The sequence below is a fragment of the Cyprinus carpio genome, chromosome A14 (assembly GCF_018340385.1).
Source record: "Cyprinus carpio isolate SPL01 chromosome A14, ASM1834038v1, whole genome shotgun sequence".
Taxonomy (NCBI): Eukaryota; Metazoa; Chordata; class Actinopteri; order Cypriniformes; family Cyprinidae; genus Cyprinus; species Cyprinus carpio.
In genome coordinates this window covers 16,722,086-16,748,193 of record NC_056585.1, presented here as the reverse complement: position 1 = coordinate 16,748,193, position 26,108 = coordinate 16,722,086, and the positions used below count along the sequence as shown (strand labels likewise).

General features: G+C 37.4%; 2 protein-coding genes across 5 annotated transcripts; both read left to right on the top strand.

Annotated features, from left to right (window-relative positions):
• Positions 1-1,128: 1,128 nt before the first annotated feature.
• Positions 1,129-15,998, top strand: LOC109103086 (rab11 family-interacting protein 5-like). 3 transcript variants are annotated; one of them, XM_042770064.1, is made up of 8 exons: positions 1,129-1,541; positions 1,748-2,131; positions 6,020-6,525; positions 6,865-6,894; positions 7,022-7,568; positions 10,349-12,535; positions 13,611-13,755; positions 14,121-15,998. In XM_042770064.1, the coding sequence occupies exons 2-8, from the start codon at positions 1,752-1,754 to the stop codon at positions 14,379-14,381; spliced, it is 4,056 nt and encodes a 1,351-aa protein (XP_042625998.1). In that variant the 5' UTR covers positions 1,129-1,541; positions 1,748-1,751; the 3' UTR covers positions 14,382-15,998. The 3 variants fall into 3 exon arrangements, with proteins under 3 accessions (XP_042625998.1, XP_042625999.1, XP_042626000.1); XM_042770065.1 differs by lacking the exon at positions 6,865-6,894 and having other exon boundaries at positions 1,135-2,131; XM_042770066.1 differs by lacking the exon at positions 10,349-12,535 and having other exon boundaries at positions 1,136-2,131.
• A 1,400-nt stretch (positions 15,999-17,398) lies between these two features.
• Positions 17,399-25,627, top strand: LOC109103102 (sideroflexin-5-like). Of its 2 annotated transcripts, none has more exons than XM_019116441.2 (14): positions 17,399-17,606; positions 20,035-20,103; positions 20,305-20,382; positions 20,467-20,493; positions 20,563-20,617; positions 20,955-20,980; positions 21,214-21,267; positions 21,551-21,607; positions 21,879-21,944; positions 22,219-22,309; positions 23,009-23,124; positions 23,326-23,411; positions 23,659-23,776; positions 23,981-25,627. In XM_019116441.2, the coding sequence occupies exons 1-14, from the start codon at positions 17,550-17,552 to the stop codon at positions 24,056-24,058; spliced, it is 978 nt and encodes a 325-aa protein (XP_018971986.2). In that variant the 5' UTR covers positions 17,399-17,549; the 3' UTR covers positions 24,059-25,627. The 2 variants fall into 2 exon arrangements, with proteins under 2 accessions (XP_018971986.2, XP_042625997.1); XM_042770063.1 differs by lacking the exon at positions 17,399-17,606 and adding an exon at positions 19,766-19,831.
• The last annotated feature ends 481 nt before the right edge of the window (positions 25,628-26,108 follow it).

Sequence of the window (26,108 nt, the reverse complement as noted above, 5' to 3'; positions counted from 1 at the left end):
CCTTATAGTGGACTTCAACGGCTACCAAACGGTTGAAGGTCAAATTCACAGTTTCAGTGCAGCTCAATTAGCTCTACACAATACTAAAGAGGAATAAGGGTCTTATCTAGCGAAACGATAGGTCATTTTCTAAAAATGACAAATGTATATGCTTTATAAACAGAAATGCTAGCCTTGCACTGCTCTGCAATGCGCGTCCACTTCACATAATACGTATTTGAAAATGAAAAGGTCATGCGTGACGTAGGCGGAAGTACCGACTGTTTACAAATGAACGTGCAAAAACTAAATCAAACGATGTTTACAAAAAAATAATGTGTGTCATTGAACATACAACAACTTTTGAAAGGTCCACCTTCTCCACATTTGTAAACACTGAGTCGGTACTTCCGCCTACGTCAAGCGTGACATTTTCAACTTAATTACGTATTACATTAAATCATGGGGACACATAGGAGGGCAGTGCAAGGCTAGCATTTCTGTTTATAAAGCATATACATGTTTTTTTTTTTTGTTTTTTTTTTTTAGAAAATGACCAATCGTTTCGCTAGATAAGACCCTTATTCCTCATCTGGTATCGTGTAGAGCCCTTTGAAGCTGCAGTGAAACTGTAAATTTGACCTTCAACCGTTTGGTAGCCGTTAAAGTCCACTATAAGGAGAATAATCCTGAAATATTTCTATCAAAAACCTTAATTCCTTTTAACTGAAGAAAGAAAGACGTAAACGTCTTGGATGACATGGGGGTGAGTAAATTATCAGGAAATTTTAATTTGAAAGTGAACTAATCCTTTAATCTCTCTCTAGGTTTTGGCGATTGGTATTCCAGTTAAATTCGTTCAGATTCCTCTGTCCTTAATTTACTTGAAAACTCTAATTAGACTCAAAACCCAATGATAAATCTCTGCAGAACGCTGGAGGGCGTTCTTATAACCGATAACTTTACAACGACTTTACCCGATAACCCTATGTGATTAGCAAATCGGGTAAAGCTGTTAAAAAAAACTTTTAAACGTCCACTGATTTGGTCGATTTTGGTTGTAAAGGTTGTTCAAAACAGCGACTTGTTCAGATCAGTGAAGGGGAGTTATTATTCTTTCAGTAACTTTGGTCTAACCTATGTGCTCCTTCGCATATCCTACTCGAAAGCTATTTGAAGTGCATGAAAATGGACGAGAACGATTCATTCAGTTAAAAGATTTGTTCAAACAAACAGATTCGTTCACCTAAAGGATTCATTCAAAACTCGCTCACCAAACGAACGCCACTTACAGCAATGAACAGCTTCAGCTTTCCCGCACTCCTCACAGCGTGCTTCCCAAAGTAGAGCTCAAGCTAGTGATCTCTGCTAGATTGTTTATGTTCTGATATGAACTACAGCAGCACGGATTTGAGTCGCCTTTCTCTTTAATTCAGCTGCATATTTTATTGCGGAGCCCCCACTAAATGTTGGAGGGCGGGCCGCGCAGCAGCAGCAGCAGTGCAGTGAGTTGTCAAAATCTGTTGTGGTGGTGACGCCGAGGGTCCAGAACGCCCACTACGGTAAACTGATGTGAAGTTTGACTCGCCAGGGACTTTAGGTTTATTATCAACGTTGCAATTGTGATTGTGTTTTTGAATTGAGCTGCACGATAATGCAGCAATTTCTCTCACTGCAACTTCGGGCGGCGGGCAGTGTATAGTTATCCAGTGCGCAAGTGTCATTCTGCTGGATTATCCCAAACAACTGCGTCTCTCTCCAACTGCAGCGGGATGCCTCTGATTAGCCTGGACGACGATGATCAGAGATGGGTCCCGACGCACGTCAACGTGACCGTCCTTCGCGCGAGGAGTCTGCGGACGAAGGGCAAGCAAGCCAACCGCTATGTTTACACCATCATCCAGGTCGGCAAGGAGAAGTACACCACCGGCCTGGTGGAGAAGGCTGAGGAGCCGCAGTGGAACGAGGAGTGCTCGTTTGAGCTGCCGCCCGGGCTGCTGGAGGCGGGCGGGATGAGCGCGTACCCGCCCGGGAGCAGCAACCTGGTGCTCACCGTGATGCATCGCGTGCTGATCGGGCTGGACGTGTTTCTCGGCCAAACTATTATTCCCCTCGACAAAGTTTTTCAAGGTGGAATGTGTCCCAGAAATGAGTGAGTGTTTCAGTTAATAATAGGATCAATTAATAGGCCTCTTGGTCGAGGGCCTCCTTGTTACTTTTTTGTACTGTGGCAGTACCATGGTACCGAATGATTACCATATTCATGTAAGTGTAACGTTACATTATAAAAGTGCTTAAAAACCCTCCTTAAACTATCAGACTAGTAGCTAGAAGACCAGCTGACAAGCAGGTTTATGTTCAAGCAGTTATACATAAACATAGTATAATAAGTAGACACAACATAGTTTTCATTTTCATTAAAAATATATATAAAGCTAATTCAAATAAAATATTTTAATTTGATGTACTGAAATAACTAAAAACTGAAATAAATGACTGAAAACTGTATAGACTTAAAAAATGAATAAAAAAGGCAAAAACACTTGATAAAAAATTAAAATACAAAATGAAAGCTTATTAAAAATATTAATTAAAAGTATAGTAGTACAAAAAAAAAAACACTGATTATAGGGTATATGTCAAATAATAAAAAAAAAGACATGACATTTTTAATCATGTTTCACCACTTTGCTTCATTCCAAAGAGTGAGTGTAAAAAGGTATAGGCTTAAGAAACTGAATATTTATGATTTTTTTTATAGCTTTGTGTTCATGTAACTGAATGAACTTTTAATTCCAGGAAGGTCCCACTGAGATAAAAAATATCTTCTTCCAGGGAGTCCTGGCCAAAAAAGAGAATTTAGAGCTATTTAAAGAATAGCTTTTCTTGTTTTTCAGTTTATATAGTCCTGGGAATTTGACACAGGCATGCCAAAACCTTGAGTCTGTGATTTTGGGTGAAAGAATTTCTGTGCACCCATTTCACAGTTGGACAGACGTTCCAATTCGCAGAACTGCAGGAATATTCTTTAACCAACTACCAAAACAACCTAAATTACTGATTACAAGCAGTATCAACCAAATGAATGGTGCTCGAAGCCACACAAGCAATCTATGAGAAGTGTAAAACCAACACTGTTGTGAATACCAGAGTAAGGGGATATGTTTTTACAGACACAGCAACAGCAACATACTTGGAGGGGCATGCTGCATCTAGTCCTCATCAGTGTGCTTGCGTAGCGCTGGCACAGAGTCATGCCTCCACACAGGGCAGTACCAGCATGTGTCAGAATGGTCACAGAGTCTGCACTGAACTCAACAAACAAGCATTTCACTGCATTCCAACAAACGTAACCTTCCTGGAATCTTGTTCTTTTTTCATTGTTCAATTTTATTTAAATATATCTCTTGTTTGAAAGCTTGCGCATCTAATAGATGAAATTCAACTAGCAGTGCCGTCATTAGGAGGAGTAAATCATATGTCATGGGAGGGGAGGACGAGATCAAGTAGGTGGGCCTCTTGGCTGAAACCTCTATAAACAAGTGAGGGAGGAAGTCAGTGAGCCATGCTGAGCAACAATAACATTGTTATTTTCATATTCAGTACTTCTACCTTTATTCTCACGTCCACCATTCAACTATTAAATTCACATAACGTTCAACTGACTAACAAAATTGATTTAAAGATGATCAAGATGTTAGTAAGCACTGAATGCATAATGTAATGTTTATTAAGCAGTATGTTTGTTTCTTATCAGTGTTGTAAGCAGGTTGCTGATTTTAATAGTTCCTTATCTGTCAGGGTGTTTCAAGAAAATCCAATTCAAATTCTTAAAACTTCTGAAATTGCAAAATCAATCGTGGAACAAAAAAAATCAATCAAACAGTCAGTTTCTGGTAATAAAAACGTTTGAAAAGAAGCAGATTTAAAAAAAAAAAAAAAAAAAAGGTGGAGATCCACTAAACTACAATGTCCTAGCAACCACCCAGAGCACCTTAGCAACTGCCTAGCAACCACCCAGAACACCTACTGCCTAGCAGCCTTCCAGATCACCTTTGCAACTGCCTAAAAACCAATTAGAACAGTTTAGCAGCCATTTAGCAACTCTCTAGCAATATTCAGAACACCTTACTTAGCATAACTCAAACAAACACTTAAAAAGCATCTTAACAACAGCCTAGCAATGCCCTAGAAACCATCTTGAACACCACAGTGCAGGAGTGTGGTGGGTGGATCTGTGAGTAACCACGCAACAATGACTTTTTCGAGTCAGCATTCAGTGTTTATCTTGACAAACTTTGCACTGCCATGTAGGCCTCTCAGCGTTTCAGGTCATGTGGAGAGACGTATGGAGAAATGTCCATCTCTGCACACACTAGTCATCACATGTCGTTGTAGGCGTGAGGCTGTTCTGCACATCTGGCTTTAATTCAGCTCAGAGTTGCACCTCTCTCTCCCTCGTTTTCTCTCTCTTCTGCGTCTCCCAGTGTAGGGCGTTTGTCTTGGCTCTCTGCACGTGTGCGCACATGAGGTGCTCTGTGCTCTACCGGAAATGGAGGAAATAGTTTCGCCACTGGTTCTGTGTGAGACAAAGGGACGGCACCATACTAAGGCAGTAACATTCGTTCAAGAGGCCCCCACTTGTGTTTGTACTGCAGTATAGATCATAGCTGCTTGCTTCAGTGTGGTGCAGGAAATTGTTAGTCAGTGTTATAAAAGAGGAGGCCATCAGTGAGAGCATTATTTTAAGTGTGAAAATTACATCCCAAAATCAAAAGAAAGAAATATAGTGATTACACTTGAATTAAGTCTCTTATGCTCACCAAGGCTGCATTTATTTGAACAAAAATGTATAAAGACAATTTAAATAATTGTTTTCTATTGTAATATTTACAAATTTTTTTATTAATAAACATTAGTTCAAAGAAATTCTGAAAACATCAATAAAAAATAATAAAAAAAATGTTAAAAACAGTTTTGCTGTTTAAGATTTTTGTGTAAACAGTGATCGTTTTTCAGGATTCTTTAGTGAATAGAAAGTAAAAAAAAATATATATATTTTGTTATATTGTAGATCTTTTAAATTCCCCTTTGATTAAATGAATGCATCATAACTGAATAAAAGTATAAATGTCTTTAAAACAAAAAATCTAACAGACCCCAAACTTTTTGAAGGGTACTGTATACTTTGCTTAAAGAAAATTAGGATCATTAAGATCATTTATGTTAAGATAACTATTGAAAGATGTTGATGTTCTGAAAGTAAGGATGCACCTTGCTGCCCTGATGTTTAATTATATATATGTTATAGTAATTAACTGTTAAATTACAGATATTACAATTCTATAATATTTAAATAAATGAAAACACTAAAAACTGAAATCAGTGTTGATTAGGATTTCACTTTTTAAAACTTTAGTTAGTGTTTAATGTTGCTGTTAGATCCTAAACTACGTCTTCTTCCTGGGTTTGTGACATCACTAACCCCGATGTTTACATAAACCCTGCCCCCGTTAACATACAAATAAACTCAACTGAAAGTTTTCATGACAACACAAGACAACGTGCACTAGGTAGTTTGCAAATCCAGAGCTGTTCTGAGCGAATCATAACACTTTGGTCCAGCTAACCAATCTGAGCCTGATTACATATTTCTGAGGGAGGGGCTTCATAGAACCAGGAACTCAACAGACTGATTTAAAAGAGATCGGAAACAGCGATGTAGAATAAAGTTAAAATACGTGAAAATAATGTTGTTGTTTTTTTTTTTTTTTAAACAAAGCATGAACACGTTACACTGCACCCCATAAACACAATCAAGCCTTTGAAAAAAGCTGATCAACCACCCCTTTAAATACTACAAGTAAATTTATAACAGCAATATAACGACAGTATGAAACAGTATCATTCATTTAGACATTTGCTAAAGATTAATCTTAATAAAGTTATTAACAATAATTTCTAAGTTTTTTAAAAAACTTTGAGTGTTAGATAATATAAATTTGCTTCTAGCTGATTTTTGTTTTCTTTCTATATTTAAGTGGCTCAAGCTTCACTCCAAGGCTGGTCGGAAGGAGAAGGAGCGGGGAGAGCTGCAGGTCACCATCCAGTTTACCCGCAACAACATGACGGCTAGTATGTACGATCTGACCATAAAGGACAAGCCCCGATCTGCATTTGGAAAGCTGAAGGACCGCGTCACGGGAAGAAAGAGAGGAGACATGGAATCCTCCTCTGCCATTTTACCTGGCCGCTTCGCCGCCCTATCAGGGTCTGTAGGTCCTCCGTTTGCAGGAGATGGTGGACCCGATGAGCCAGGTGAGGAAGAGAGGGTCGATGAACACCGGAGCAAGGTGAAAGACTTCTTTCTTAAGGGGAAGCTGCGCAAGAATTCAGACACACGGTCTTGTTCATCACTGGCGTCAGACAGTAGCATGGCATCGTCCGCTGGGGATTCATTCGTCTCAGCAGAGCTGTCCAGAACACCCATCTACAGCAGCAAAGTGATAGAGCCCTTCCAAATGGACACTGAAGGTGGAATTAAAGGTCAGTTGTCTATAAGAACAGATAAACTGAGAGAATTCATTATCATAATCATCATTGAGAATTTACATAATAACTATGTTGCTAACCCGTTAATAAACTATGGGCTCCACATTATAATTTATGATAGTTTATGACAACCCTTGTGTTGCTCCAAACTCGTATGAGTTTCTTAATTCTGTGGATCATATTTAAAGATATTTTTTCAAATTTGTTTCAACAGTTTTTGTGCATACAGTTGAAGTCAGTAAGGTCCAAAACAAAACACTCATCGATTTTTATTGTGTGTGGACAAAAAAACCCTGAGACATTTTTCAAAATATCTTCTGTTATGTTTCACAGATGAAAGAAAGTCAAACATGTTTGGAACGGGTGAGTGAATGAAGACCATTATATAAGACCATCATTAAAACCTCTCCTCAAATGTCTGATTGTGACAAATACTGATCTTTGTCTTTACACTTTTTCTGTCTTCTCTCTGTGACCTCTGTCTTTAAAGTGATGACCCACAAGCGTGCACACAGTGATGAAGCCAGTAAGATCATGGGTGTTCCTCGTCCCAGCCCTGCTGTGGAAAACCTAAAAGGCCAAAGTATAGCGCTCTCCAAATCAACCCTATGCATCAACGGTAGCCATATCTACTCATCCGAGCCTGTCAGCCCCAAGAGTCCAAGTACCATCCCGGCCAAGCGCTCCCTGCTGGAGAAATGTGCGCCCCTTTCTCGGTCTCTGCAGAACCTGACCCGACGCAGCGAGGACACGCAGAAGAGCGATGGGAGACGCTGGTCCATTGAAAAGAGCAAGAAGGAGGACAGTGAAGCAGATCAAAGCCAGACCCAAGGGGCCACAACCTCAGAGGGACAGCCAGTGCAGGCCGCTGGACCTGTGGAAGTGGTGGATAAAGGAAAAAAGCTGAGGAAAACTCTGTTTTCTAGCGGGAGGAGTGACTCTCTCCCAGCCAAGCCGGAGCAGAGCCAGGTTTCTGCTCCTCTTGAGGGCAGACGCAGAGGGTGGTTTGGCTCCGGTGACTCCCAGAACAAGCCAAGGTGAGTGAAGGCCAAGCAAGGCTACTAGGTTTTATGTTACAGTACAATAGATGTATCAGTGTCATCAGTAGCTGTTCCCTATTATCTATATTTGACAGCCAGACATTCATCTAAAGGGATACTTTGTTTTTAAGTGAATGGCTTTGAATGTCAGCCTGCATTTTGGTCCTCAGAGAATATTCTTAGAAAATGGAGAGTTTGAATTTGCTGATGCAACAGTTACTGTGCAGCTTTTTTCCATCTCATTCCTTTATATTGCTCTTGGTCTGCAGAACATAGGTTAAGAAATCAAAGAAGGGATTATTAATGTGTGTTTTCATCCAAAAAAAAACTTGTCAAGTTCCACAAATTTGTTGAACCATTCAAAAACATCAGCTGTTTTTATTAGAAATGTCCACTTATATTACATTGATTTATATTTTTATTATTTCACATTTCAGTAATTTAATTTTTTCATTCAGCAGCATGTTATTATTTGACACATTCAACCATTTTTTCAACCATTCAACCTGTTTTACTTTTAATAGATTTAGGAGTGGGCGATATGACAAAATCTTTATTAATAATTTTAATTCATGATAGTATGTGTCACAAATTGATGTAGTTGTTTTATTTATTTTTTTGCTGGAAATTAGGTGGCTATGATGATAAAATTTAAGATGACATTGAAATTTCACAATTATACATTCTACACAATACTAGAAAGTAATAAGTTTTCAAGCTTAGTGAAAACAAATAAACATTTAATAGAACAAATGTAACAGAACAATGAAAAAATAAAAAAAATCAGTGCCTTTCTTAGGTAGGTCTTTCTGTCAGAGGTAAGAAATACTACAGAAATTGAATAATCAAATGTGCAATAAAACCGCCACCTATCTCAAATGGACCATTAACACTCTATCTACAATCTCAATCAGGAGTGTCAATGGTCCACTTGAGAGATAGGTGGCGGTAATGCACTTATAAGTCTGCGATCCACCATAAAGCCACAAGAAGATGATGATGCAGGCTGCTGTGAAGCGCGTTCACAAGAGTTCTAACAGTTCGGACATTGCGTGAATCAGAGGTAAAAAAAAAAAATATATAAATACTGTTCAGTTTCTTGCACAGACGATCGTTTTTGTATCGTCACAAGCCGCAGGGTTTAATTTGGTTTAATATTCAACACCTGAAGCTAAAAATCATAATTTGTGTTCTACTGAAGAAACAAGGTCACCTACATCTTGGATGCCCTGGGGGTAGGCAGATAAACATAAAATTTTCATTTTTGAGTGAACAGTTCCTTTAAAGGTGCTGTATGTAGGATTGACACTGAGTGGTTGAACTAGGTATTGCAGTCCAAATTCAAAATATTGGAGAGGGTCTTTTTCACCCGGGATGCCGAAATACAACTGGGTAAATTGGCAGTGGGTGGGTTTCACAAACCAAAACACAGGCTGAAATTTTGGCCCAGAATGCACATTTTCAAAGGAGAATTACTGACTGTAGCATTGTTTTTCAGATAAGCAAGTATGTTAACTTGGCATGTTTCTTAAATATCTGCAAACATATTATGGTATTGTTATGCTTTAGTAGAGTCAAAATCTTACACACAGCACCTTTAAATGACACAGACAGCAGGTATATTAGGCTGCTGTCACTTTAGGACCTAAAACGGATATAATTTATTGATACACATCCAATTTTCTCCCAACTGTCTATATTCATTTAAGACATCACCAACTGTGTTTTTTTGCTAATAAACCGGTATTGCCAATTTAGTATTTACACTGTGTGAAATACTGCTGTCACGATACCAAAATTTTTACTTTGATACGATACCTAACTAAAATATCTTGATAATACTACTGAACCGATATCATGACAAAAAATTTAGTAAAAAAATAAAAAACATGATTGTGTGTGTATTTGAGCGCTGAAATGCAGTAATTGCTGAAAGAGATCAAATTTGTGATGGCAAGAGAGAGGACTTCCGTGCACGTGCTTCGGGTGTGTGATAGCATGAGTTCTTTTTCGAGGTTTATTGCGCTTAATAACTCTTTTTAACACCAAGCATGTCCCGCACTTTATTTTCTCATTTATGCATGTTACTCATTCACTCTGAAGTAAATTTAAGCAGTGTTGGGCTGCACAGATATATAAAATTTTTGCCTGGCTAGTGAGAATGCAGGGAGCTGTCCTGCTGTCGCATGTCAATCCAATTCAGGAAATATGGCTCTTATTAAAACGCTGTCATTCTTAAAGTACTAGTAAAATGAGGAATTGTACCGTTTTTAAAAGCAGGGTATCACAATACTTTTTTAGTACCGGTATATCGTGCAACACTGGTGTGAGATGAAGAACCAAAATTGAATTCTCTTTCATGTGTTATGTCTTATTGTGCTTGAATGTTTTAAAATTGCTTGAAAGTTTAAACTGAGAAGGCTAAAAAATGCATGCAAATGATAAACTTTTTAAAGGCGGCAACACCAAAATGTCTCTTCACATTACCACACTAGAGATTATAATCCAAGATTTATACCATTTGTGAAATTTCTACTTGTTTATCGTGTTTACAGGTGTATCGCCCACCCCTAGTTAGAGTTTATAGGCTGAAAGCCTTTTGTTCCTACTGAACCAGCAGTATTTATGTAGGTGCAAGCTGGTCAAAATATGCCAGACACTTCCGATCAAAACATGAACAAATTTGAATCCAAAGACAAATTTTCTTTGATTAAGAGATGTCTCTGTAATAGAAGACATCTATGACTAAGAGGACTACTTGTGCCTTCCCTTCACAGGCTGGGAGTCTCTCCTAAGGTAGAGAGCTGCTCAGACACCCCCTGTCAGATCCCTTGCTCCCCCAGTCAACCCCCATGCTCTCTTCCCCTCGGTTGCACTACTGGCTCGGTGTCTCCCCCTAGTGGCAATCACACCAACCCATTCACCCACTCTTCCCCAACACCCCCTTCCATCTCTCCCTCCAACCCTTTCCTCACACGACTACAGCAAAACCCCTTTTTTGAGGATCTTATAGCCGAGGAAGGACTGAAGTCTCCAACTGCTGGTTACTGTTCTCTTAATTCCAGTCTTTATAATTATCCAGTCGGATGCAGCCCCCTCCATAATGGAGCACAGAACAAAATGTCCGCAATAAAACGGGAAAGACCCAGAAGTATGTCCAGGCAGAGGTCTCTTCCGGCCATTATGCCTGAGACACCAGATACAAAATCAAACAGTAATCCGAACCACTCTCTGCTTGAGAGGGCTGGGGAATGGGATGATTTTGAAGCGTTTGCCACCAGCCGGCTCAAATCACCAAGTGGGACTCCAACTAGACCTCCATCAGCACCGTTTCTCTCACATATACCAAATACAAACCAGATGCTGTGTGTAAACAACAAAGCGAGCATTGGTTTAAGGGTTGATGAAGTTGACATGGGTGTTTTAAGGCCATGGGATCTGCCTCCTCTACCACCACGTAGACCCATGAGGACCCAAGGGATCACCACAGACAGCTGGTTGGACAGAGCCCAGGAGCTGGCTGTGCAGAAAGAGGCCTGCTTCCTTTCCCAGACTGACTTCGCCTCCCTTCAGCATGTGAGAGATGGAGACGTGAAGAGGAACTCTCAGATTTTTTGTTCAGATAAAGAGTTTCACCATATTTCTTCAGTAGGGTGTAACAAGATGGATGCAGAGTTGCACAGCGGTATCAGATTGAACAAATTCATGGTTGGGGAAGCAAGGGGTCATGACTTTGCTACGGACAACAATGCTAATAGCTCTCCGAATGGTTTTGGTGAAGATGCACATGGAAGCTCTGAATGTGAGTACATGGCACCTGAAACTCTGTGTTTCCCATCTGACTGGGAAACCACAGTGACCGAATCACTTTGCAGTTCACCTCAGGCCCAACCAAAACATGATTCAGAATCTTCCTGTGAAATAAGGGTCTCCAATGAACAACAATGCAAGACTAATACCAATGGAGTGGGTTTGTTGACCCTCTCACCTAGAGATTCAAACAACAATACAGATGCTTCAGAGTTTGCTTTTATTGATTCCGGAAGTTCACTGTCTGAATTGCAACCACCTTTTGAAATTAATAAAGATGGTGTTAAATCATCCGAAGATGGTTCAAATTTGCATTTGGTGCTTCCCAGGTGCTCCCCCGGCTTACCTGAGGATATATTGTGCAGAATGGCATCAGAGTTAAAGATGTTTTCACCAATAAACACCCGTAACAATATCACGTCACATTTGTCTGACTCACAAATCCATACCCATTGCTCATCACCTTCTGAGAGATCTTGTGAAGAACTGGGAGGACACCAGAACACTGCTTCAAAGGTTAACTGTGAGTCTCACAACGTGGCTGACATTCTCCTCAACAAAGAGATCACTGTGATCACTCAAACATGCTCAAGCAAAGACAACACTGTGACAATGCTAATCACACAAGAGTTAGCAGAAGGCAATGACTTGCTCGCTACGCATGATGATAAGGAGCATAATCATTTAACAGATGGTAACCTGAACTCTGAAGTCTGCTTCTTAAAGGACAACAAGGTCGAGGAATCTTGTTCAACACTGGAAGAACAAATAAGCTTTGAGGAGTTGCATGCTAGAGTAGCTCCAAGAAACTCCAGAAGCCCCTATGAAACGGAAGTCAGATCAGCTCGCATCAGACCACGCTCAACCACAGCCTCACCCAAAACTGTCTCGGGTCCCGATTCACTGCCAGACTCTCCTCATCCTACATCAGATCTCATTTTGCATGGTCCTTGCCCTTCACCCACCCCATTAGCTGGTACTATTTCCTGTCTCTGCCCTGAGCCGTCCCTTCCTGCGAACCCCTCAGATGAGTTGCCCAGCATGGGTTCCACATGCTCCTCCTTCACAGCCCAGCCCCACGCTGATGCACCTCTCTCCCTCTCACCTGAGGAGACACAGCCAGCTAACGTCCTCCTGCCCCATGAGGAAAGCAGGTGAGACCTCACTGCCTTTAAAAGCGCACTCACCTCTGCTCTCACCTGAGAAATTTCCTCATTCTCTCTCACAGCAGGTGCACTAAGACAGGCTCATAAATGCTCTCACATATGTTGGCCTAGAACAAACTTTGTTTTTGCACTCACAGCTTCCTATAATTTGGACTTTGACAAATGTGTATGCATTTTTCTGGCATTATCTCTTATTACCTTTTCTTCTGATTTGATCATGCTGCATTTGTTTCAGTTCTTTCATTTTTCATCTTTGCTTTTATATTGCTTCTTTCAGCCTTCATTCTGTTTTGGTAGTAACATTTTCTTGTAGAGGTAACAAATCATATGGAAATAGTCTAAAGTTAGATGACAGTTATATTGTATGCAGCTAGTATTCACGAGAGGTTTGATTATGTAGAGATTGTGTCATTATGACTGACCTGTTTGTTAGTACCCAAAGAGACAAAATTCATAAACAAGATGCTTCTCAAAGTGCATCCTTGTCAGTATTGATATTAAATTTCTTGAGACTTAAGAAAAAACTTTTAGAAGTGACTAAAACAATTTCTGTCAAACTTTTATTCATCCGAAGGACTTCAGTTTATATATATATATATATTTCACTTTTGTTTCAGTACTTTTTCAATAAGATGCTGAGGCAATATATATATTTTTTTCTTCTTTTTCATATCTAATATTTATAGTTATTTCACCTTATTTCAATTAATGATTTTTTTTCAATGATATAAGTTTAACTTTTAGTTAACAATAACAACACTGCAAAGAGAAAATCTCTAAACAAGTTTATGCTTAAATGAAAGATAACTAAGAACTTGGACATCTCCTGAGTTATGAAAGAGCATCTCTGAGTGATAAAATTGTTGGTTTTCATAACTTTTAACCATTGCTTCCTCCACTATGCGCTGTTGCTTTTGCTATACTAACTCATCAGGAAGTGAATAAATATGAGATTTAAAGTGACTTAAAGAAAAGGATGCGTACAAACTACCAATTAAACCATGATGAAATGCCTAGGTCAGTGTAAATACTTCACTTATCTCCTTTTTGCACCACTGTACAGCCCTCACCCGGTGAAGCCCTTGACCAGCACAACTCTGCAGGGAGAGAAGAAACCTGAAAGCCGCTCAGTGCTGGAGAAACTCAAGTCCACCATCAACCCAGGACGATCTGCACCAGCAACCACTGCTGGGGATGAGAAAAACCAGGTACTGGAAGTTTAAAGGTGCTGTAAGCAATGCTTTTATCTAATAGCACTTCCTTCTAAAAATAGTACTTTATTCATATTAATAGTTTCCTTCAATCTTTTTAACAAATCTTTTTTTTCCACACACAGTAAAACTGGTCTTTATACATCAAAGTAAATGATACCCTTCCTAACATGTAAAGGCAGACATCAAATTTAATGATCTGTGGCATCCATAATTTAAGAAAAACCCTGGTTCAGACAAACTAAAAAAATATTGAATACACCCTTTAAACCAGACTCTGTAAAAGTTTCCTGTGATGACGTACAGTACCTCAGTACTGTTTTTCTCTTGTAAACGTGACTCTGTACCTGTTTCCTGTGCAGCTGGCTCTGATGGAGGCTCGGGCTCAGTACCAGAACATGACAAACACCGAGCTGATAGCTCTGCTGCTTCAGCAGGAAATGGACGTCAAGAAGCAGCAGGCTGAAACTGAGGTGCTGGTGGCATTATTGGAGAAACGTGAGGCCGAACTGAAGAAGATGAAGGTTCAGGTCAGAGACCTGGAGGACTACATTGACAAGCTGCTGGTGCGCATCATGGAACAGACGCCGACCTTGCTGCAGGTACGCGCCAGGCCAAAATAACTACAGTGACCTGCTCCGTCCCAAGAACACCTCATATTGATCTAAAGCCATTTGTGATGCTCCATTCAATTTCAAAACTGCCAGATTCACGTAGACACGATAAAGCTTTGCATGCTTCTTACTGGATTTCCAAATCCACAAACATTGAACTTTAGCTTACTACTAGTCATGCTTTGAGCACAAGGCAGTGGTTAAAAGTAAAAAAAAAAGGATGTACAATTAGATTTTGTTGATTTCATGTAGATGTAATTATTCATAGAATCTACACAAATATGTCTTCCTATTCATAAATACACTAATAGGAAATAAGAAGATTTGGGATCTTGATGTACCAGAATGTCAAGCAAAATGTCTCTAAATTTATGAAGATCCACAACAAAAAGCACTGCCTTTAGTAATTGACTTCTTTAAATGTCACTTTAACACTCTTCTTTCCTCATAATTAGAAGTGTTTAGAACAAAATCACAAAGTTATATTATAAAACCCTTAAACTTTTCAAATAATGCGTCAACCTTCCGTATCTCAGTCCTGTCCATATCTCAAGAAAATATTGTTTCAGCTTGACATGGTATTAAAACACTGTTCGATATGAATCCAGAGATTTAAAAACACTAGTAATATTTAATAAATACAGATAACGTAACAAATACACCTTGTGTCAAAGTTGATGGAAAATATTGCTTTGAATAATATGTAAATGTAAATAAATATCTTACTACTTGATAGCTTTAAAGCACCTTAATGCACATTATGCAAAACCGCTGTGCTCGAGCCACATAGAAACGGCTGATATCAGTGCATGCTCACTTCCATCAAGCACTCGCACAACACATGTAAGCTATGCAATACAACCTGCTAAGCTGTAGCTTAAGTTGATATATGCTACACAAAATATATTCATGAAGCCTTAGCACTGCTGCATACTTACATCATTGCGAAAGTAGCAAATTTAGTCATATGCAAATGCCTATGCTTTCTAAACCACAAAAGCAATGCTTTTTAAGTTAAACAAAGATCTGTTTGTGTTTTCCTGCATTGTAACTTAATTGTGTTAGAGTGGCTTTATGGTTTTCTCTGATATTCATTCTGATTGTCTTATACCATTGGTTTTGTTCTGTTTTTTTTTTATTTACACTACATGTGACTACGTTACACTACTTTTTTTTTTATTAATTTGTACAGTATTCAGTGGTTTCTTTGGTTGATGTTTCCTCATAATTTCTGCGGATGAAAATGATGTGAGATTGTGTCCCACAAGAACATCAGTTCTATGTCTCAGTATTGGACATAAAGAAAGTACAGGGTTCCTGTTAATTTTGTTGACTCGCTGCATCAATATTATTTGTATTTCACCAACTATACATCCTGAAATAAAATTTTACTTTTTTTAGTTCGAGTTACGTTCGCCCTCTGTGTTTCCCAGTGTGTTGCAGGAAAGAAGCATGTATCACTGTGATACTAGATTGTTGTTGATTGGTTTTGCCTTTTAATCACCATTTTGCAACGTGCCTCAGTGGATTTATTTTTTCACATTTGTATTTTCTTATTTTATTTATTGCAAATTATTTCATACAGCTTCATTTTCAAAATTATTTGAAAATAAAGTTATAAAACCATTTGTCGTGTTTTTGTTTGAGTTCTTTACAGAATAGACATAGGTTATGAGACTCGTGCTTCTTCATCTACCTCTGAACAGTAAAGCGGTTCAACAGTCACAGTAGTGCTATAATTAATTGCCACTAGGTGGCACTACCGCGCTTTTTAAGATTATTAATTGTACTTTGTGCTTAGCCCACTTTGTAAACGTTAAAATAAATTATAATAGTAACAAAATGTTGGATATTACATAAAAAATAGTCTATAGATAAAAAATACATTATAAATTGTACATATATAAAATTGTACACAACTGATTCATAACAGCAGTGAAATGTGCAGATGGGTTTCATGAAATATTAATGTTGTGGGATTCAAAGCTCAAACAGACAGTGTCTCTGCTTGCATTGTTTGGGCTTATTTTTATAGATTATTTTGTAACTCAGTGTCAAATAGCAATAACTTTGCCTGTTTTAACATTAAAATGCCACAGTAATGCAAATTTGATCTTTAACAATTACTATGAGGATAAAGGAAACTAATTTACATTCTTGGTTAATTATCTCTGGTGGAACAAACATAATGTCATAGAATATTCCCTAAATGTAGTTATGTCCTTACTATAGGCTTGATTGGCACAGTGTTAAAAGGTTATACTGTTTTAAGAGAAACATGTTTCTTTTAAACCAAACTAACATCACTCAACATTTATTTGTCTGATAAGGTTATTTTTATGATTCATATATGAAACAATTAATTGTGAATTCTAAAAACAATCACATCTCCTAAATATGATAATTCAAGATAGATTATTTTGTAACTGGCTGGTAGATGTTTTCTGCTCCTTCGGTGAACTCATAATCCTATATATTTAAATCCTCATATTTAGGACTGTGGTGGAACACATTTAATATTTTAAGAATCGTCCATTGAAAAACTGACATACATGACACCCAAACTTAATTCATCACACCTATGGACATGCATGACATGTGGACTTAATTCATCAGATCTGAACGATTAAATATTTTTGTATTACTTGCAGTGTACCAACCAACCACAATCTTATAAATTCATTCAAATCATCTCATGAATGGTTCATATTATTTAAGAGATAATATAAATTTATTATTAATCAGAACCATTCAAGACTTGTATAATTATTTTTTTTAACAAAAGGAGATTTCAGAATCATTCGTTGAATTTTTTTATGGATATGTATTTTTATGGTTACAAGGTCTATTTGGTGCAAAACATTTTTAACATTTTTTAGATGCAAATTAATTTTATAATTTTATAATTTTTAACTTCAAAGTTGTCCGAAGTCACCAGATTTTTAAAAATATTGTGGGGAAAAAAATATAAAGTGATGTAAATCTTCAGACTTTTGTAAGTGTAATGGATGTGGAATGCGCTCTGCGATCTGTTTTGTCTCGAGTTCAACAGGAAACTACACTTCCCATGAACCCCTGCGAGCTATTGCTTCACTAGTTTCGTACCCGAGTTGACTATTCTTCCAAATTCCGTCTCATGGAGCTTTTTATTATTTAACATCACTCACCGCTGCTGAGATGGCGGAATCTGCGTCTCGTCCGGTGTTTCAGCTCGGAAAACCGCGTTACGAGCAGGTAAAGAGTTTGCCGCGATGTTAAAGTGCATCTTTGTCTGGGCATCTTTGATAAACAACGTGTGTAGATACCTTTGCATTGCTTCAGCACTGTACTGCGAAAGTCACCCATTTCTCAAGCCTTTTTGCGTTGTCTTGTCGTTGCTTCACCGCGTTATAACTGTCCGATGCAACTGATCGTGATGAGCGGATGCACTGTTATATTAGAAACTCACAAACCATTAGATGCATGCCCAGCAGCTTTTCTTCTTATATGCAAATAGCAGGAAATGAGTGGGGCAAGATTGTTTTTTTAAAGCTGTTGATTTTACTGTTCACTTTTATTTTTGTATTACGTGGGAGTGATTTCGCAGCACATTGTCAAAGTTCATAATTTTTCTAAAAAGCTGGAAAAACTGTCTGTCCTCCCCGTTTTGTTTATTTCGTAAAACAAATGTGGTTATACATCGGATGGACTCAGTTTTTTCTTTTGTAATAGGACCTGCTTTTGCTGAACGAATGCAAATAATTGTCTCATCTACTGTGTTTTCTGTGAGATCTCACGCGCTCGTGTCGGTCAAATAAATGACCATCTATTTAAGTCCTGTTGCCTCCATGGAAACACCGCGGTCATCCTAATTAACCCGTTCAGACCCGAATTATGTTCCATGCAATCAAAAATATGACCAATTTATTCATACTGTGAACATACTGTGTAATCTTTTAATAGGTAGTTCTGATATCCATATTGGTTCTGAAAAACTGGATGATCAGATTAAAAATGTCAAGAACACTTAAAATTTAAAAATGTGAATACAGAAATGGTTTTAGGCTGTTTTAATTTCTCAAATTATTTTCTATATTAGTAGATTTAAAGCTTGAATTCAGTCATTTTGAATTGATTTCTGACTACTTAAATGTTCTAAAAATATATATTTAGATTTTTTTATGTTAAATGTAAACATGTAAGACAAAACAAAAAAATAATTTCACTTAATTTGGAAGATTGGACAAAATTTGTAGATCATGTGTCAGTCCTGTGTCAGTAGTCAGTATAGAGTTGATTACAATGTACATTGCATAAAAAACTATGTAATAAAAACTGTTCAGTATGATATCATGACTGCAATACTTCATTTGAAAAGAAGACTTATTTTTTCAAGTATTCCACTGAAATGGATACTGTGTCGGAATGGGTTAACGTGCAGTCTGAAATCAAGCATGTCAGTCATCAGCCTCCTTCTCTGAGTTTGTTAGGGGCCAGTTCACACTGTTATAGCTCAGCATGATGAATTGTTTGAAATGCAGCGCTGTTAATCTAAGAAAACCTTACATTTACATTGTCTTCAATAGAGGGCAGAATGGTGAGGTATAATCTGCCTTCCCTTTGTTAGTTTTGGATGCTCTGAATGCATCCAAATGAAATACTTCAGTGTTCTTTTTGGTGCAATAATGAGTTTCATCTGATTATTATGCCATATGCTGCCCAAATGAGTCTGCTTTGGGTCTACAGGGAATACAACCAAACAAAAGATCACTGCCCCGCTGACAAGCTGGTCCAAGATTTTTCTGAAAATATATATGCTAATATAAAGTCTTTTGCCTGTGCTCACTGGGTCTGTCCCTGTCTTTATCATCACTTTCTGTTGAGATTGAATCTAAATCTAACTGGTTTATGGCAAAATCCAGCACATGTGCATGTGACTAATGCAGACAGTGATCGTTTTTTATTGCTGCTATTTTTAGGTGAAATCAGTGCATCTTAAGGATATGGGTGTGTTTTCTTCCTGCCCCGTCTCTGCTAACTGTGTTGCATATTCTCTGGGGAGCAGAAACACATGCATAATTAACAAGTCTTCTCCAGCAGACATGTGCTCACACATGGCTCTCTGCAACAGCTTTGAAGCAAGTGTATGTAGCCCAGAAATAACATTATTAGCCGAGCGAAGTCAGATCAGCAGATTTTTCTTGCTCTCTTCACTATATATTGTAAGATAAAAGGGATTTCAGGTTGTTGTTTTTTTTTGCCTTGTCCCTGGATAAATAATTTAGATGCAGTTGATTGAAGCTGCTTTTTTACACAGTGTCCTTTGCCAAAAAAAAACCCCTTGGCATGCACAACCATCGGGCCTCTGAAACAGTTGGCTCTCAGAAATCCGCTTGCATTGCTGCCCGGGGTTCAGAGACAGTGGGACTGTTAATGCAGGCAGTTGTCGCTCCTTTAAGCACATTCTGCTCAACCTGTCAGTGAGTTGTCTTAGCAGCCCTAAAATATTTTAGGCTAAATCTAAACTACAATTAGAACAGCAATTTAAGTTACAAAACAGCTAGTTTTAATCATGTTTTGGTTTGTGCTGTGAGTAGGTTGTCCTTTTTGCATCTTTTCTTTATCTTAGGCTCTGACTAAGAATGTAAGTTTGTGAAACTGAAGGAATGTTTTTCTTCCTCAGAGCACATTTCTTGGCAGGTTGAGACATTTCATTGATATCATCGATCCTTCCACTTTGTTTGTGACAGAGGTATGGAAATCTTGTCTGTGTTATAGTAATTGTGGTGAATTAATCAGAGAGTTGCATTGTTTTTACCCTACAATGATCTTTCCTTTCTTTTATATACTGTTATTGTCGCATTCATAAAGAATGAATGATAATTCCTATCAACTTATTAAATTTTTTGTATGAGTTGCATCCTGTAGTCCTATTTCTGTTTTATTTTTATAGAGTCGTTTAAGAGAATGTATCAAACTCCTGGATGATTTCAAGCAAGGGAATCTTCCTCCAGGAATTACAGATCACCAGGTGAAATCGTGGATGTTTCAACAGATAACTTGTGTGTAGTATATGCGGTGCAGTGTTTTATAACAATTTGTGTTTTGTGTTCAGCTGTGGGAGGCTCAGAAGGTGAAGCAGGTGAGTCTTGTGATCATTGTTCTCTGCCACTTTTAAATGTTTTATAGTCACTGACTCATCTCCTTCCAGGCCATCATTCACCCCGACACCGGAGAAAAAATCTTCATGCCTTTCCGCATGTCAGGTAAGAGCATAGAGCAGGTTAGAAGTGGATGTATTTAAATAAATAGCTTGTTAGTTTACCTGGAATTAATAATTAATCCATATATAAAATATATAATTCATTATATATACACACAAAAAAAAAACAGTGATTATTTATGCAGGTGTGCAGCAGTTTGGTCATGCCATGAAATTAATAATAGAATTGCACCATACTAACACTGTTTAAACTTAAAGTAATAAATATTCAAACAAATGCAAATGAGGTGAGGAGTGCCAAAGAGGTTATTTTTACTCTGTTCTGATTTCTGAGTTCTAATTTGTTGTTGCTATTTCTCTTATCTGGTTGCATTTCACAGGCTATGTGCCATTTGGAACGCCAATCGTAAGTCTTCTGTTTGCTTATAAAAAAAAAGATCAAAGTGCCACACAGACTGAGCAAATATTAGAGAAAGGAAGCCTTGCCAGTCACTATGCATCTAGTGTTGACACATCCAAATCCTCTAAGCATACGAGGTGTTGAAATCTGTATTGAGTCTCTAAAGTCTGTAATAAACCTTTCTTTCTATAGATAGGTGTAAATTATTAACCAGCGTATTGCTGTATACTCTCTTGCAGGTTGTTGGTCTTCTCCTTCCAAACCAGACTTTGGCCTCTACAGTGTTCTGGCAGGTAAAGGGGCTTGTTCCCATCATCTGAGTGCCTCAGTGCCAGGAAGCCTAAAGGCTGGCTCTGCCTCGTCAGTATCCCAACAGCCACTGTTTTACAGTTAGAAATAAATATCAGACTAAAGTTGTCCTAATTAATTAGATTTCCTGTATATATATTTGACTCTTACCAGAAGCTGACTTCATAGAAAATCAAATCAATCATGATTATCTGAAAGAGGAATTCAACAATAATCAACCAATAATTCAAATGACTGTCAGGCTAATCAGGGATTTCTCTCCTACAGTGGCTTAACCAGAGTCACAACGCTTGTGTGAACTACGCCAACCGCAACGCCACAAAGGTACGGTCTGAAAAGTTCTTTTAAATCAGGTCAGGTTTTTGAGGTTTAACTATTGCGATGCTGCTGCAGATGCTCATTCAGTGAAGCGTTTCTTCTACTCGATTCCATTTGAGTGATCATTGTTTTGTCCCGAGGGCCAGACATCTGTTCTGCATCTGACTGTGGTTCACAACCTCAGAGTGTTTTTTTTTTTTCATTGCACAATGGTCTGTGGTACATTTGCTGCACCTGGATTTTGATGATTATTTTTTTCCCCCAATTTTATGTTTAGCCAACACCAACCTCAAAGTTTATTCAGGGATATGTGGGTGCCGTCACCAGTGCCGTTTCTATTGCAGTAAGTCAGTGATGTGCAGGTTTTGTTTCAGATTAATTGTGTGTAAATGATTGTAAATGTTTGTCATGACCTCTAAATAAGCTGTGTATAAATGTTCGCCCCCTTAAAATTTCTGTCTGATATGAAAATCATTTTTTAGAACATTTATTTATTATTATAAAATGTTAAATAGCCCTTAGGGGTGATGGTGTTCTACTTCCATAACATCTTGTTTAGTAATGTTTTACATGCAAATCTCATTTAAATCTTCCTGTAATGTTCTGTCTTACTTTAGGTGGGACTGAATGTACTTATTGAGAAATCCAGCAAATTTAGCCCTGCCACCAGACTGTTCATACAGAGGTTTATCCCCTTCCCTGCTGTAGGTAGGTCCTTACACAGAGACAGTAAAGTGCTGGACTCAGTCCCTCACTCTGTATTGTGTGAAGCTCCCCCTGCTGTCAGAATGAAAGCATAACACATCCACCACTGTTCAAAAGTTTGTAGTCGGTAAGATTTTGTTTTAATGTTTTTGAAAGATGTCTCTTCTTCCCACAACTGATTTATTTGATCGATTATAAAGCAAATTAGTTATATTATGATATATAATTACAATTTAAATTTACCTGTTTTCTTTTTTTTATGTAATTTATTCCTGTGATGGAAAATTTTCAGCAGCTATTACTTCAGTCACTTGATCCTTCAGAAATCATTTTAATATGCTTATTTGATGCTCAGAAAAATTTCTTATTGTCAGTGTTGAAAACAGCTTTGCTGCTTAATATTTTAGTAGAAACTGTGATGCATTTTTTTTAATTAGAACATTATTTTTAGAATAGCTTTTGATCCGTTTAATGCATCCTTGCTGATTAAAAGTAATATTTTTTTTAAATCTTACTGACCCCAAACTATAAGCTTCAATCAAGTACATTGCAGATTCAACTGTGAATTCTTAAAATAATAGACACACCTCAGAAATATATTATATCAGGTTATTACATCATGACCTTTCACAGAAACTGGATGTCATGTTTTGTTTAGCATGGATGCTCATTATTAAGATGTGTGTATGTTTTACTTCTCAGCCAGTGCGAACATCTGTAACGTGGCTCTAATGAGACACAATGAGCTGTCTGAGGGAATAGATGTGCTAGACAGCAAAGGGAATGTAGTGGGATCCTCACGGATAGCTGCCAAACATGTGCGTACATTTTTTGCTTTAAATGTTTTTTGCTAATTGTTTATTTTCAAATCAATGCAAGTAAAGCTAGACATAATTATAAATAGTCCAAATTGTATTATTACTAGCCATGTTGTTACGTGAATTTACAAAAGTAATTATTTTCCTTAGGTCATAAATAGACTTTTTTATTTTTATGCCTTTTTTTTATTTTTTTATCAGGCACTGATAGAAACAGCACTAACTCGAGTAGCGCTACCACTGCCAATCTTTGTCCTTCCACCAATCATAATGGCCTTCTTGGAAAAGTATGGAGTTATTTTTGCTTCAGTTGCATTTAAATTAATTTCTGAATTGGAATCATTATTAATTATAATTACTAATAATTTATTGTGTTATAAATATTATTAACATTATATATATATTATTAATTATAATTATGAATAAATTATACTTTTACTTGTAATTAATTCTGTAAATGAAAATTCAATTATTGTTTAATAGCTAAAAAATCACAGTCATGAGAGTCTTACAGTTCTTACTGTCCTCGACCAGGCTTCCTCTGATGCAGGCCCATCGCAGAATGATGCTGCCTGTGCACAGTTTAGTGTGTCTGGCCGTCTTTGGTCTGTCCTTGCCGCTGGCTATCAGTCTCTTCCCACAGATGTCAGAGGTACTGCAGCAATACCTGCATCATTTCCCCTCTTCCTCTACTGCAAACAGTTGCTGCAGCAGTTTTCATTTTGTCTGTCGACCTCTTGCCATTAATCTTTGTGTGTGTGTGTGTGTGTGTGTGTGTGTGTATGCGTGTGCGTATGCTTTGAATAATAAATATTTTAGCAGGGAATTGCTTGCTAATCGTTCTTTGCTCTCACAGATCGAGGCATCTCACCTTGAGCCGGAAATTGCCATGGCAACGGATTGCAAGGTGCTGACTTACAATAAGGGACTGTGATGAAAGAGAGAGAAGTTTAATCAGCTGTCTAAGATTGCCAAGGACATGTAGCATAACAGGTGCAAACAGTATTGAGGAGAAAAATGTATTCTGAGCAATAGTAACCAGCTAACCTTTTCCTTAACTACTGAGCCATTCAGAGGCGTCATGCCAATTCAAAGTGATTTGGGCACGTGCCCCCTCAGATTTCTGAGCCAAGTGAATTTTGAATGCTGCTTCCTAAAGACAAAAAATAACCGAATAATATGTTTTATATTTGATACAATCGCACCGGTATGATTAGATAGTTCAGTGCGGAACATCACCAGCTGCTAAATTCAAATCTGCGTTCACGCTTTGTACAGCGCTGCATTATAACCAATCACACACGATTCTGTTGAGCTTATGAATGCGATGGCCAATCAGAGACGTTCAGATGAGTCATCTCTGAAACACGGTGTTTTGTTCACTTGCTCGCTGACTGAATTATCTGGCGAATTCCCTCATCAGAAATAACAAAGTGTAGATGTGCGTACAAGATATTAATTTCACAGTGGGCTTTGTGATTTAAATGGGAGAGTGCCTGAACTCTGGCTAGTCTAAATGAAATTGTTCTTTGATAATTTAAATACTCTTTGCTCTCTGTAAAATTAATGTTATAATTAGTAACTTACAACATTGTTATTAAATTCACATTAATACAAAATGAGTCGTATTAAAAATATTTTATGGCATGACACCCATATCTGGGACTTAAGTAAAAAGATGGGTTTTATGTGTAGTTAATACATTACAGTATTAGTCTACTTTGCCCATCATAAATTATAGATAAAATAACAATTTATAAATGTTTTTTTTTCTTAATTTTTACGCATTTTAGCAGACGCTATCCAAAGCAACTTACAGTGCATTCAGGTTAACATTTTTTACCTAACATGTGTTCCCTGGGAATCAAACCCACAACCTTTTGGGCTGCTAACGCAATGCTCTACCACTGAGCCACAGGAACACTGCAAAACTTTTTTTTCACTCATGTGTGCCCCCTCAAAAATCTTGAGTGCATGACGCCTCTGGAGCCATTTATCAGTTTAACAGAACTGTTTATAAAGTAATAATAACTGTATTTACCATTTTACTGATAACTATGACAGGGAGAAAACAGGGCCTTATATTAAATGATTTTATATATTAATAAATATTATATTCATGTTGATCAAATAAATTATGAATAATGAGACTAGTTGGTGCTGCTTTACATTTTTAATTATTCTATTATATGGTCAGTGAATGCACTTTAATGAAAATGTAATTGCAGTTAACTTTGTGTTTAGTTGCATGTCACACTTAATATTTTCCAAATCCCTAAAAAAATGTGTATTTCTTGTTTTTATGTGTACTTGTGCAGAGTTTTAGTCCTTAAGTATTAACATTTTAAAACTATTTCTATTGCAATATCGACACACAAATATATGTTTGAAAATTGTACTATTTTTGAGACTGTCAAAAATGTGTTCTGTTTAAACAATGAATATTTTTTATGGTCTGGTATTAACATTTAATTAATTAAATAACATAATTTTGATAAATATATTTTCTTTTGTTTGCTCTTGTTTGCTTTTACCATGATTTTTTCATTTAAGTTTGAACATTTTATTTTAGTAATTATTTTGTTTAAAAAAAGAACAACAAAGTTCACCAAATTAATATCAAGACACCATGTTCTATTACCTTTACTCAAGTGAAACGAGCTTTAAATAGGACATAATGGATTCAAACAGCAGTATATAACACAATCGTCATCACATTTCCAAGCCATAAATGACCATTTCTCTCTCATCTCTCTCCTGCTTCTTATTCAGCTGTTTGTGTTTCACAACAATCCTCCAGGTCAAAGGTTCAGGATTCAAAAACGATGAGCAACATTCCATGTCACGTTTTTACAACTTGTCTTTGGCTCTGAATTTCCATCACATAAATGAAGCAATGCAATATCCAGCAAAAGTAGATTTTGAACCAGGAGCCTGCATCAACACAAACAGCTTCATATAAGAAACCTTCATTGGATTAGAAA